General features: G+C 52.2%; 1 protein-coding gene across 1 annotated transcript; it reads right to left on the bottom strand.

Annotated features, from left to right (window-relative positions):
* Positions 1-1321: 1321 nt before the first annotated feature.
* On the bottom strand, positions 1322-13665 carry Il17re (interleukin 17 receptor E). The gene is given in 17 exon segments (XM_052719547.1): positions 1322-1521; positions 1523-1914; positions 2326-2424; positions 2498-2549; positions 2975-3043; positions 5604-5758; positions 5857-5902; positions 5990-6037; positions 6126-6301; positions 7241-7307; positions 8141-8209; positions 9223-9264; positions 9267-9364; positions 9439-9601; positions 9836-9933; positions 13100-13115; positions 13444-13665. Coding segments are annotated over 17 exon segments (1914 nt in total). The 5' UTR covers positions 13573-13665; the 3' UTR covers positions 1322-1326.
* Between the last annotated feature and the right edge of the window lie 110 nt (positions 13666-13775).

Genomic DNA, 13775 nt, shown 5'->3' with positions numbered 1-13775 from the left:
TGCTTTCGTTTTGACTCCCAGCAGGCAGTCGCTGTTCCCGCCCCACCCTGTCCCGTCCCTCCTACCAACTCCAGGCTTAGGAGCCTGCAGCTTTGGACTGGGGTGGTGGCCTCTCCGCCTCCTCCTTGGCTGACACCTGGCTGGGAGGAGCCCTGGGCAGGCGGCACAGAGGGAGTCTTGCTGAGTAAGGTAACTCTTACCCCAGATCTCACCCAAAACAGAGACTATGATTGAGAAGACCCCCGGCTTGTAGCATCTCGGGCGTTTCCACTTCCTGTATGACCCAGGGATCCACTGGCCCACTGGGTCCCTTTACCAGGATCTTCATACACTTCCCTGGACCTCAGTGACTAGACCCTCGGGAAACAGCAGCTCTGAAGTGGGCTTCTCCCCACTGCCTGGCCTAGGTTCAAGGGGATGGAGGGGCAGGCAGGGCCTGGGAGACCCAGAACTCAGCAGAGGGTCTGCCGTGCTGTGGTTGGGACTCGGGGAGTGGGGAGACACATGGTGCCTAGCTGAGCTTTGGGTTTTCCTTTGCTCTCAGAAGAATCACATCGAGGAAAGGATCCAGGAGGTACTGGGTCCTCCTTGCCTTCCACAGGCACGGCTTGTGGGAATGAGGCCACAGGTGACATTCTGAGTGAGAAGACTTGAGCTGATGAGCTGTCCTAGAACAAGCCTAGGGCAGGCCCAGGCACACAAGAGCAGCACACGGTGTTCCTTAATTTATCTACTAGGTTCGCTTTTATTCACCTTTCTGGATGAGCGCAAACCCTCTCTCTCACCAATTGTGGTGGCTCAGGCCTTTAATCCCAGCACTCAGGAGGCAGAGACAGGGAGCTCTCTCTTTGTCCCAGGCGATCCAGGGCTACACAGTGTGTATCTCAAACAAACAAACACAAAATCAAACAAAAAATGAAACTACCTCTGGAGAGGGCCTCCCTCTGGGAAAGGGTGACTGAAACCTTGCTTACAAGGGGTTTCTCTCAACTCTGCTGAGCAGAACCACCTTCAAGACCTTGACAGACAGAGCCTGTTGCCCAGCTCTCTCCAGCCTGGACAAGAATGCATGGTGCAGGTGACTGTCTTTGCAGTTTCCAAAAAGAAATGGAAAAGCGGCCCCTCCTCCTCAGGAAGGGCTGAGGAGCTATCAAGAAAGCCCAATTTTCTCCCAGGGACTCTGAGAGGAAGCATGTGTGAGAGGAAAGGTGGGCCAAGTTTGGGGCCTAGGGTGAGTCTTACAGTTTGGTGGGGGCAAGAAGCACCCCAACAGTACAAGCCTGAGGCCCCATTCTGGAGTTCCAGCTGTTGCTCCACAGGCTGAGGCTACAGACAACTGGAACCGCAGGGATGATCGGCTGAGCCTTGGTGGTCAACTTTGGCGGCGAGTTCCAGCCGGTGACACAGCTCCAGGCGGTTTTTCAAGCACCGCTTAGCCCCAAGGTGACTCCAGCTGGTGGCTAGGGTGGCAGGCCGAGCATCCAGAGCCCTCAGCAGGCGCGGCAGGTCGCGAAGCAGGCGGGTAGCGTGGCAGAGTGCGCAGAGGCCGGGGGATGTCGCCTTTGGCGCAGAGGCGACTGAAGTAGGCAAGCAGCAGCCGGCTTGGGGCAGCGCAGAACAGGGTGCGAAGGGACGCGGTGTGTGGGTCGCCGCTGCTGCCGGCCGGGCTGGGGCCTGCACAGTTCCACAGCAGCAGCACCGTGCCTTGCTCCCGCGCCACGCGCTCCCGCGCCGCCCACAGCCACGGCAGTGGTCCAATGCGTGCCACATGCGTCCCCTCCCAGAGATCCACGATGACGTCGCGCCCGCCGCCCAGCGCGGTCCGCAGCAGTTCGGCCAACGCTCCCACCAGACGCCGCTGTGCCTCTGAGTCGGCTGCATGCAGTAGTAAAATTGGCCGCGCCTGGCCTGGGCCTGGGGACCCGAGTAACAGCTGAGTCAGGGTGAGGGCCTGGGGGAAAGACAGCCCAGCCCTCTCCTTGAGGCCTCTGGCCTACACTCTAGGGCACCCTGCGTCCTTGATCCGTTCTGGGAGTCAGTCCCCGCACACTGCTGAGCCTCTCTGGTGCTTATAGGCTACTGAGGAAAACGTGCGGCTTCCAGTGCACAGCAGGCTGGATTGTAAACACCCTCCTACCCCGACCCCTAGCCTCGTCTCTTGCCAGCTTGGTGGTACAGATACAATCTGCACCCATGAGCCGCTTGCCCTGCCTTAACCATTCCTGCCCACTAGGGGGCCTAAGGCTAGCGGTCTGTGCTTTGTCCCCAGCTCGGTCAAAAGGTGCTAGGAATGTCTGAATCTCTGGCTACCCGAGGTGAGCTTACCAGGCAGTAAGCGCCGACAGAGGAGGCTCAGAACTATGCCCAGGAGAGTGGCGAGGCCCAGCAGTGCCAGGATCAAGAGTCCCAGGTGCCTATGGGAGACTGAATCAAGCAGGGTGAAGCCAAGCCATCTCTTCAGTGCCCAAGCTCCCTCTCCTCTCATCCAAGAACTCACCATCAGGACACAAAAGGTGCTTCCAGGCAAACTGGACATCTGACCTCCACACCTGAGGACACAGGGCCCCACTCATGTGAGCTAGAGCACCCCTTTCCTCCCAGGGAAGGAGTCCCCACTGGCCTCCAGTTTTGTGTCCGGTACAATCCCCTGGACAGACACAGACCAGGTCAAGGTGGCAAATGCCAGTGAGACCACAGAGGCTCCCACAGTTGGCCTGGGTTGAAGAGCACAGACCAGCTGAATTAGTCAGCCACCACTGAGCGCTAGGCCTTGTCACCATGCCTTGTAGACACACAGCACTGGGTTTTCTCATTTTTTGTGGGAAGGCAAAATATCAGTGTTTTGTTTGTTTTGTTTTGAAGATAACATGTAACGAGTGACCACTAATTCCAATTTAAAACACTTGGCCAAACCAAATACATTTATGGGCTTTGTGCCAGGGGCTCTGTGAGGAGTGAGGGTAGGATTTCTTACCAGGATGCAGCTCCCCGGCCTCAAGAAGGGAATGATGAGATCTAAAGTCGCTGGGACTGAGCCCTGGGTCTGTAGGGACAAAGGATAGAATGGTTGTCCCCATACAGGCAAATCTGATAGTCTCACCCACCCCATCCTACCTAGGTAAAGGGCCCAGTGCCACCTCCAGAAGACCTCCCCAGCCACCACTGACTCTCCCCAGATATTAACTACTGCAGCTGAACTAACATCACACACACACACACACACACACACACACACACACACACACACACACAGGAGTGCTGCCATGAGGAAGAAGGTGGGCACAGCCGTTGTCTTGGTCCTGCACATGTGTGTGTCTCTTCACTTCCCTGAACAACTGAGGAGGCGTCTTGTCCACTGGGAAGAATGAGCTGTAAAGGCTGGTGGCCTAGCTCGAGTCTTCACTATCGTCTTTCTAGATCCTGGGTTTGTGACCTTTCCGTGGATTTGAGTGATATCTCCTCCCTCCCCGGTCTCAGATTCTTTATTGGCATATGAGGGCCAATAATCTTCAGTGGGTTACTGGAAGCATTAAATGGAAATATGCATATGGATGATTCTAATAAACTGATGTTAGAAGCAGCTGTTATTAGGCTAAGAAACGGGGGACGAAGCCTGTATTGTGTGCTCTTCTTAGGCCTCCTGGTGCATAGCACAGGGTGGGCCCAGAGCAGTACTTGAGGAGAACTGTCTACAGAAGAGACATGTTAGTTACGGGTTGGCCAGTCATCTCTACCCTGGCCAACCTGTAACCTGTCGTAGCACCGACCACCTTCTCCTCTGTACCCCTCGCCTGCCTGGCTCCACTCTCGAGGCCACTGTCAAGCACTAGATACCCTCAGGTCTCAAACATTTGCTACCCCTGTGTGGGAGCCCAGGGAACTCCAGCTGCAAGGGAGCCTTTGAGGGAGGACTGTAGAGAGCACAGGATGCTGGCTCAGCTTAGGGCTGTGGTTTTGCAACTGTGGTTTTAAAATCAGAAGCACAGAACAAAGTCGGCTAGTCATCCTGTTCTCAGTCCGCATGATGGAGTTACACCAGAGGAGTACTGTACAGTGAGCCCTTCGGCTTCTAGGGGTCTCTTGAGAGTTGGTGAATGTGATTTTTTTTTTTAAAATAAAAAACAGCCCCCATAGGCCCATAGGGAGCGGCACTTTTAGGAGGTGTGGCCTTGTTGGAGGAGGTGTCACTAGGGGCTAGCCTTTGAGGTCTCAGATGCTCGAGCCAGGTCTAGTGTGTGGCACTTTTTCACCTCTGCTGCCTCTGGATCACAATGTAGAACTCCCAGCTCCCTCTCCAGCACCATGTCTGCCCGCATGCTGCTATGCTTCCCACCATGACGATAATGGACTAAACCTCTAAACTGTAAGCCAGCCCCAATTAAAAGTTTTCCTGCTGGGTGGTGGTGGCACATGCCTTTAATCCCAGCACTCAGGAGACAGAGGCAGGAGGATCTCTGTGAACTTGAGGCCAGTCTGGTCTACATAGCGAGTTCCAGGACAGCCAGGGATACACAGAGAGACCCTGTCTCAAAACACCACCTGCCCCCCTCCCCGAGAAAAGCTTTCCTTTACAAGCATTGCTGTGGTCATGGTGTCTATTCACAGCAATAGAAACCCTAAGACAATGAACCTTTATACTAGTGCCTTGTGGAAGCATGAGAGCTGGGAGAGGACAGTTGGGGTGAGGGTAGCACCACTATACAATGTAGGGCTGAGGAAATGACTCAGTAACTGTACTGTCTGTGCAAGCAGAAGCATCTGAGTTCAAATCCCAACCATCCAGATTTAAGAGAGAGAGAGAGAGAGAGAGAGAGAGCGCCTGCCTGGTGGTGGTGACACATGCCTTTAACCCCAGCACTCAGAAAGCAGAGGCAGGTGGATCTCTCATTTTGAGAGCAGCCTGTCTACAGTGTGAGTAGAAACCCTGTCTGGGGGAGGCAAAAAAAAGCCAGGTGTGGCCGGGCAGTGGTGGCGCACGCCTTTAATCCCAGCACTCGGGAGGCAGAGACAGGCAGATCTCTGTGAGTTCAAGGCCAGCCTGGGCTGCCAAGTGAGTTCCAGGAAAGGCGCAAAGCTACACAGAGAAACCCTGTCTCGAAAAACCAAAAAAAAAAAAAAAAGCCAGGTGTGGCTGTATATTCATGCAACCCCAGCACTGGGGATCAGAGACAGGTGAATCCCAATATCTCACTGGGCTTCCACCATAGCTGAAGTCAGCTCCAGGTTCAGTGAGAGACCTTGTCTCAAAGGAGTAAGGTGGAAATGAATAGAGGACCTCTGGACTCCTGTAGGCGTGCATATCTACACACATAGGCTACACCACACATACAATGTGGCAGCAGCTTCGGTGGGCTAGAGGGTGGCTGAAGGTGGCAGTGCCAGCGCCTGGGCTCTATTCTCTTTGTAACTGAGGAACTGAAAGCTCAGGAACTCCCTCATGAAGGACCCCACGGATTGACAGAGGACCAGCGGTCCAAGACTGATCGAGTAAATAATCCAGGGCGCGTGATAGGATGCAGGGGGTCTGCCTCACTGAAGTAACAGGGAGGTTAGGGATATGCATTGGCCAACCTGGTGGGAAGCAAACCCCAGCTAGGCCGTACCTGGCTGACGCTGTACACAGTAGGCATCAGGGTATCCAGCTCCAAGCCTGGGGTACTCCAGGCAGCGCTGAAGGTAGCATACGTCCCCGAGGAAAAGTGCAGGGTCAGTTGTTGGCCCTGGGTAGTCATGCTCACAGTCCAGGACGGGAGAGACCCTGTTTGTGGAAGGTGATCAGGGCTGGGTCGTGCTGGGCCTGGAGGTCACAGGCGAGTGAGGGTGAGGTGTGCAAGAAGAGATTCCTTATTGACTCACCGCTCTGGTGGGGACATTCAATATGGCTGCTGTTTTCAAAAGAAAACTGAGAAAGAAACACACGAGTGTCCAGTCAGCGGGATTCAGTCCCTTCCTTCCTCCTCCCACTGCCAGCCCCTGCCCCTGGTTGTACCTTAAAGCAGAGCTGGGGGTGCAGATCCACATTCTCCAGGACATACCACTGTTAAAGAGAGGGGAGCTCATCAGGGAAAAGGTCTCTGGGCCCCAACCCGGCCCACCTCAGTCCTGGAGGGAGGGGATGTCCTTACTCCTTCTGATTCCTGTGCTGTGGCATTGGGGAGGGTTTCACAGGGCATGAGCGGGTCCTGTCTCTGGCAGAGGGAAGCCTCCAGTTTCAGCGGGCAGCGCAGTGTCAGAGCCATGACCATCTGATCGTGCCGACTATAGTCAGTGAAGTGGACTGACTTCCAGAAGTCCGAGCCATCTGGGCAGGTGGCAGGTCCAAGGATGAGGCCACAGCCCAGCTGTAACTCCATCTCCCTACCCCCCACCCCAGGGCACCAGGAGAAAATACCAAAGGACCAGCACAATTCCAGGCTTCACAGGAGCTCAGCAGGAGAGCACTCCCCCCCCCCCCCCCCCCCCCCCCCCCGCAGCCCCGTCCTTCCTTCCCTCTCCCCTCCCTCCCTTTTTCCCTTCCTCCCTTTCTACCCAGCATTCTTGGCTTTACCTTTCCATCCTGGGCCTCCACACTGAACACCCCTTACAGTACCCCCGTACTCAAAATCTGTGTAGGCTCCTGTCAGAATCTGAATGTCTGCTCCCCTGCCTCTTCTTTCTAAATCTCGTCCATTTCCTGAGCTCAGGGGCCAGCTCCTCTGAGACCCTCTCTGCTCACAACAGTGTCCCTGGGCTTCTCCTCTCCTGAGTTGGTGCCCTGCAGACAGCCCTTGATGATGACCTGCCTGTGTACGTAGCTTTGTGTTACTTGTACCTGAGTGTCCTCTCTTCTCAAGGTCACCACTGTGCATACAACATCCAGACAACACCAGCCTCTTTCCCCGAAAATATTTCATTCAAGCCTCATAAACAGTTTTGGTTTTATAGATGAGGGAAGGGGCTCTGGGGTAATCCACAGCAGAGCTGAAAAGGGAGCCTAGGTCTCTGGTTGGTCCTCTCACACATCACTCCCCGGGTGGCCCTCTTCCACTCATCATGTTCAGCACTCAGGAGCTCCTCTGCAGATTAACAGCTAGACACTGTGGCCCTTTCCCCCTGGCTACAGAAAAAAAAGGTTCTCGTGCCATCTGGGGTCTTCCTCCATCACACACACACACACACACACACACACACACACACACACACACACACAGAGAGGGGGGGGGTATGAATGTGCATCAGGATTAATACAAACAGCACTCACAGGTTTCAGGCCAGCTCTGGAAGGGACACTTTTTGCGCCTCACAGTGTCCTCTTGCAGGTAGGAGGCCTGGTGAGCATAGAGAAAATCAAGGAAATGGCTTTTCTGAAATCATCATTCTGGATCTAGCTTACTGCAATGAAGCAACTTGAGCTGTAGGGCACTAATCAGGGAGCCATGTGGAGCATGGGCAAGGGTTAGGGCTCCAGAGCACAGGAGGGAGCAGCAAACGAGGGCCTGACGCCTCCTGTCCCCAAAGAACTATCCCAGCAGCGAAGGAGTCCTGAGGGTCACATCTGCCCATTTCAGGCTTTCTGACCTCCATTCTGGACTTTCTCAAGGTACCCAGCACCCTGTGTGGACTCCTCATTCTGATTCCCTAAGAGTCACCGGCTGTCTCCTCTGGCAGTTTCTTTTTTCCCAGGTCCCTGTCTACACCCTCCTGTTAGTTCCTGTCTTCCCCCTAAAAATGTCCAAAGCATCTTTATCTTCAGACTTACAAGGAGAGATGGAGGACTCCAATGGAGGGCTGGAAAGGACGTGACTTTGGGAGGAATATGCAACCTTGGCTCTCAAGAACACAGTGATGATGGCTGTTTATTCTGTGTCTGTGAGCTGAAGCCAAGTCTGGGCCAGGGAAGGCAGCATCCAGGCAGGGCTGAGGTGGAACTGGCTGAGGTGGGACTGCCTAGGATCCTTCTGCCTCTGAACACATGTGGTCTAGCCAGCACCAGTTTCCTAAGCATCCCAGAAGTCTGGTCCTTTTGGAGTCTGTCTTTAATGCTGTATGGCTTGCTCTATCACCCAGTCATCTCTGTCCTTCCCTAGTCCTTTGCAAGTTGACTTACTGGAGATTCAGTTGGACAAGGAGCCATGGTTAACCCACGTTTCCCTGTGCTCACCTCTATGCACATGCAGGGCAGGAGGAATTCATAGGGCAGGTCTGCAGTGTGGCCCCCAGGCACAATTTTCTGTTGATAAAACCACAAAGGGAGAGAAAAAGAGACACCTAAGAAAAAGCATGGACACTATGGACAAGGCAGGAGGAAGCTGGAACCTTGGACAATACACCTTACTTTCCTACTCCATGAAACTTATTTCTCCCTCTCATAGTATAGATCTCTACACTGGCCATTTGCTTGAGGTACTCGACAAGGAGCAGGGGTAGGGAAAAGACTATACATTTCTTGAGCTCCAGTTGTATGCCATGCAAGGTGTCAGAAGCATCAACTCTGCTAAAGGCTAGCATCACCATGACGTTAGAGGGTACAGTCATTACAGACATGAAGTGAGCCGAGGGACTCCAGAGCATAGCATCAGTCTCTGCACATGATACCCAGCCACGTGCAGAGGCATCTGTGATGAGTGGAGGTTGAAGTGGGCTGCTAGGGCCTGGACTGTGAGATGGGGGGTGCCATTTTCGGAGGATTAGACAAAAGGTGTGAGAAGGAGAACAGCAAGACATGCGTGACAGTTTGTCAAATTATCAGGGAACGGCCTCTTGAGGAAATAACAAAGCTTTTGTCGTTGTTTTTCTTAAGACTCACGTACCCCGAACTGACCTCAGACTCATTATATATCCAAGGAAGACCTTGCATTTCTGAGCCTCCTGCTTCCACCCCCCCCCAACCCCATTTGTACAATGCCAGAGATCAAGCATGCTGGGCAAGAACTCTACCAACTGAGCTGTCTCCAGCCCTCGCAAAGGTCTCTTAATTCGAGCCAAATCACACCAAGGGTCCTCTCCCTAGCCTAGCCAGTACCAGTTTCCTAACCATCCCAGTAGTCTGGTCCTACCATACTCATTTCTTTCTGGTCTCTCAAGTAACATAGCCCACCACCTTTTCTGCCTAGTCTTAATGCTACCTACCTCATTTTATAAGGAAGTTTTGGACAACTACTTTCCTTGTCTGGGCCCCAGATCCCACCGCCATTCGCTGAAAATGTGAGTAATGTGTCTCCTACAGGGCGTGGAACTCCATACCTGGGTATCAAAGGGACTGCTCATGTCTTCACATTCCAGTGCCCCCACTGGTAACAAAGACGCACACTAGCCTCTGGGCCTGGGGGAATAGTCACCCGAATAGCCTGTGCCTCGGGCAGCAAATCAAAGGAGAATTCAGGTCCTAGGGAGAAGGGAGATTCAGTGACCCCGGCTCAGGTAAAGCTGAAACCATCTGCTGCCACTCACCCCGCCTACCTCCACACTTTTGTGAACCTGCTCCAGGAAGATGCGCTACGCCTTCTGCATCTGAAGGCGGCTGGGTCCTTTTGGAGCGTGGCTCTTTGCGAGAGATAGCTGGGAAGGGGTTGGAAATGTGTTGGCCTTCCAGAGATGGGGAAAGGCTGCCTAGCAGCTTCCTCTGCAAGCCGAGAACAAAGTGGGGTCAAGCCAGGATCCAGGAAGCCCGCTTTCTAGTTCTGCCTTTGAAACTGGAGAGACCACAGGCAAAGCGTTCAAGTTCTTTGGGCCTCAGTTTCCCCTCACTGTATAATCTCCACACTTTCAAACTCCCTCTTGTAGCTGGAGAACAAAATAAGGGGCAAAAAAGAAAGGGGTTGCGGGCCATAGGGTAGAGCTGCAAGTGACAGGGTACCTGGGAGGATGCTGGTGTCCGGCGTCTCCAGTAGAATTCAAACTTATGAGGCCTTTTAGATTTCTTCACCAAGAGAGGGAACCAGCCCCACTGAAGGCCTGTAGGAGGGAGACACACTCCTTACCTGGGCATTCTTGGCCCCTGTCCTACCTGTGATGTGACCAAATGTTGGGTAGAAAGTCAATAGAAATCAAGGACAACAATGCTATCGAGCTTCTTAGGTGGCAAAAATTATGATTCAGTAAAAACTAATGAAGACCCTTCATGGCTCAGTGCACACAGAAGAGAGGGCAGAAAGAATGTGAGAACCAGAAGATGTGGAGGAGTGCTGTGAAGCCCTTCTAGACGTGGCATGGCTGTTGTGTTCATGATCCCACTGCAGCGGTGGTTACCTGCACAAGATCTGCACAAGGTCAAGCCAACGAGCGCAGTCCACATTTCAGCAGGCAGACTCACTAACTGGACTCAGTGAGTTACAGACAAACAGAGCAAGGCATGGTTTTATACCTGTATTGAGAGGCAGAGGCAGGCAGATCTCTTGATTTTGAGGCCAGCCTAGTCTATTTCGCAAGTTCAGGTGAGCCAGGACTACACAGTGAGCCTCTGTCTCAGAAAGCTGAGGGCTCTGTGTGTGTGGACAGATGGGTCAGCAGTTCAGAGCACTTGCTGTTCTTAAAGGAACCAGGATTGGTTCCTCGCACCCACATGGTGGCTCACAACCATCTATAACTCCAGTGCTACCGGGATTTGATGCTTCCATGGGTACTACATGGATGTAATACACACATATACATGCAAGCAAAACACTCAGACACATAATATAAATCTTAAAAAAAAAAGACACAAATGTGGGACAATGATGTATTGGGAGTTCTCCAAGGGGAAGTGGGGAGAGAGGAATTGTGGGTGGGTTTGATCAAGATAGATTGTATGCACTCGGGAGGCAGAGCCAGGCAGATCTCTGTGAGTTCAAGGCCAGCCTGGTCTACAGAGCGAGATCCAGGACAGGCACCAAAACTACACAGAGAAATCCTGTCTCGAAAAAAAAAAATAGATTGTATGTATGTATGAGATTGTCAAATAATAAATACAAGATGTTTTATTTGTTTTTAAAATCTTTAGGCTCATTTATTTTCTTTTATGTGTATGAGTGTTTGCCTGATATGTGTGTGTGTGTGTGTGTGTGTGTGTGTGTGTGTGTGTGTGTGTGTGTGTGTGTACCATGTGCATGCCTGGTGCCTGCTGAGATCAGAAGAAGGTACTGGATTTCCTGGAACTAGAGTTACAGATAATTGTGAGCCACTGTGTGGGTGCTGGGAATCAAATACTGATCCTCTGGAAGAGCAGCAAGTGTTCTTACTAATTGAGTCATCTCTCTACCTCTAACAAGATATATCTAAAACTAAATAAAACAAATAAGAGTTTCGTAAATAGAGAAACACACACACACACACACACACACACACACACACACACACACACACACACACACCTCCCACAAGATAAGTGTTAATTCTAGCATGATGTCTTTCTCCTTTGCTTTTTGGGGGTTTTGTTTGGTTTTTTTGAGACAGGGTTTCTCTGTGTAGCCCTGGCTGTCCTGGAACTCACTCTGTAGACCAGGTTGTCCTAGAACTCAGAGATCCACCTGCCTCTGCCTCCCAAATGCGGGGATTAAAGGCATGTGCCACCACCGCCCAGCTATAGCATGATTTCTAATGGTAAAAAATTTTAAACTAAATTGTTGTGATTTCACTTTATGTTTTATGTTTATATGTGCATGTATAGGTATATGTATAGGTACATACAAATGAGTGCAGGTGCTTAAGAGATCAGAAACATCAGATTCCTTGGAGTTGGGGTTGCAGACAGATGTAAGCTTCCTGACATGGGAATAGAGCTCAGGTCCTCTGCAAGAGCATTTAGTCCTCTTGACTGCTGAGCTGTCTTTCCATCCCCTATAACTGCTAGTTTTCAAGTGTGTGTTCAGTGTATACCAAGTGAGTCAATGAAACAGCAGAGTGACAATTCCATTTTACAGATGCAAAGTAACGATAGCAAGTCCATAGGACACACGGATTTTAGGGATTGGTACCAGATGAAAGGTGGTACCCCCACAAAGATGCAGATGTCCCAGGAGTGTTTGTCGTGATGTGCTTGCTATTCTAGATGCTCGAAGTCCCTGCTGAGGTTAACAGGACAAAAGTGTGTTCCAGTATGACAACTGACACTCAGCCGAGGTACCGATTCTTCAGCTGGCCCTAGCAGACCTCCAGTGAGAATGGCTCAAAGCCTGCTTTTCCTACCTGAAGGACGTGACACCAGACGCAGGCACAAACAGCAGGGCCAGTGCCAGGGCTTTGTGGCCAGGAGGGTAGGGCAGGGAGTCTGAGCAGAACTTCCTGTGTCAAATAGAAAGTCGGCACAGTAACACACAGGTGTAAGCCATTCCTTGGGAGGCTGCGATGGGCAGTGGTGGCGCACGCCTTTGATCCCCACACTCAGTAGGCAGAGGCAGGTGGATCTCTGTGAGTTCGAGGCCAGCCTGGTCTACAGTGTGAGTTCTAGGACAGACAGGAATATACAGAGAAACCCTGTCTCGAAAAACCATAAACAAACAAACAAACAAATAAATAATGGAGGCTTTGGTGTTACATAGTGAGACCCTGTCTCAAAACAAAAACAAAAGATGAATAAAGAAAAATGGTAGGGTCTAAGGAGGTCCCACCTACCTCCTTCAAACTGGATTTAAGGTTGGGCTCTGACATACCTCTTTAGTACAATCTTGGATAAGTTACTGGACAGGTGCCAGACTGCTCATCCATCAAGTGGGGGTGTCATAAGGACCAAGTAACTCAGTGCATGGGGAGAGAGCTTGGTGAAGTAGAATGCACCATGAAGTATGAGCGAATACTGTTCCTGATCAAGTGAAGGGCAGTGGTAGACCGCCAACCGTACAGAGTACCTGGAGATTAGCCACGTGCTCAATCTACCCTCCCCACGGGGGGAGCAGCACCGGCCTCATCACAACCATTTCTCCTCTGCTCCTGTGCTCAGAAGCCCAGGGTCAGAGGGGAGAGCGAAGAACATTGCCCGAGTAGTCAGAGAGTCTGTATTACAGTGCAAATCTAGACTTGCCCTCCACTTTCTCGATGATACTAGACTACTCCTCGGGTTGGGAACCAAAATTGCCATGGACGGCTCACTGGGACCTGAGCTCGGGGGAGCATGGGGAAGAGAAGCAGAACAAGAAATAAGACTCACCAGCGAAACTCTTATCCTGAAGGTACAGGGCCCAGGAGGGAAAAGAAAGGAGAGAGGCATCATTAGAAGGGACTTGCGTAAGGAGCATTCTCCCTGAACTCTGTATCAATCATCCAGTTCTGGACCCACAGCTGTCCATCCACTCCAGCTGTTTTCTTCGGTTCCACCCTGCCAAGGACCTCAGCATACCAGACCCTTATCAATCCCTTCAAGACCACATAGTGGACACAGCGGGGCCACCAGTAGAGCACAGGGACTTCAGAGGTAGGAAAGGGCAGGCAGGAGAATGGGGAGTTCTAGTCTGTGCCAAGCAAGTGTCCCCCCACCTAGCAGCAGGACCTTACCACATAGGAGGCCAGTAGACAGCGGCTGGTCCAGTGTGGCAGGTAGGGACAGCCAACCTCAGCAGACACAGATCGGCTAAAGAGCAGGAGGAGAGGCAGGAGCAAGGGTGCCAATCTGGAGCTCCCCATGAGCTTCTGCAGGATCAGGGCACAGAGACCATGGCTTTGTTGTCTGCAGCAGGGCAGCAGGGTCTGGCCCTGGAGCTGTGAGGAACACACAGTACCAGCAGGCACTCTCACCTAGCCCTGCCCAGGATCCACCCTGCCCCGAAGCTCCTCCTCTATCCTAACCAGCAGGCTAGGTCACATTCCTTCTCCTGAGCCAGGGCACT

This window comes from Peromyscus californicus, unplaced genomic scaffold (genome assembly GCF_007827085.1).
Source record: "Peromyscus californicus insignis strain IS unplaced genomic scaffold, ASM782708v3 Scaffold_6__1_contigs__length_162567912, whole genome shotgun sequence".
Taxonomy (NCBI): Eukaryota; Metazoa; Chordata; class Mammalia; order Rodentia; family Cricetidae; genus Peromyscus; species Peromyscus californicus.
The sequence above is the reverse complement of the archived record's forward strand: the minus strand, read 5'-3'. Positions and strand labels throughout refer to the sequence as shown.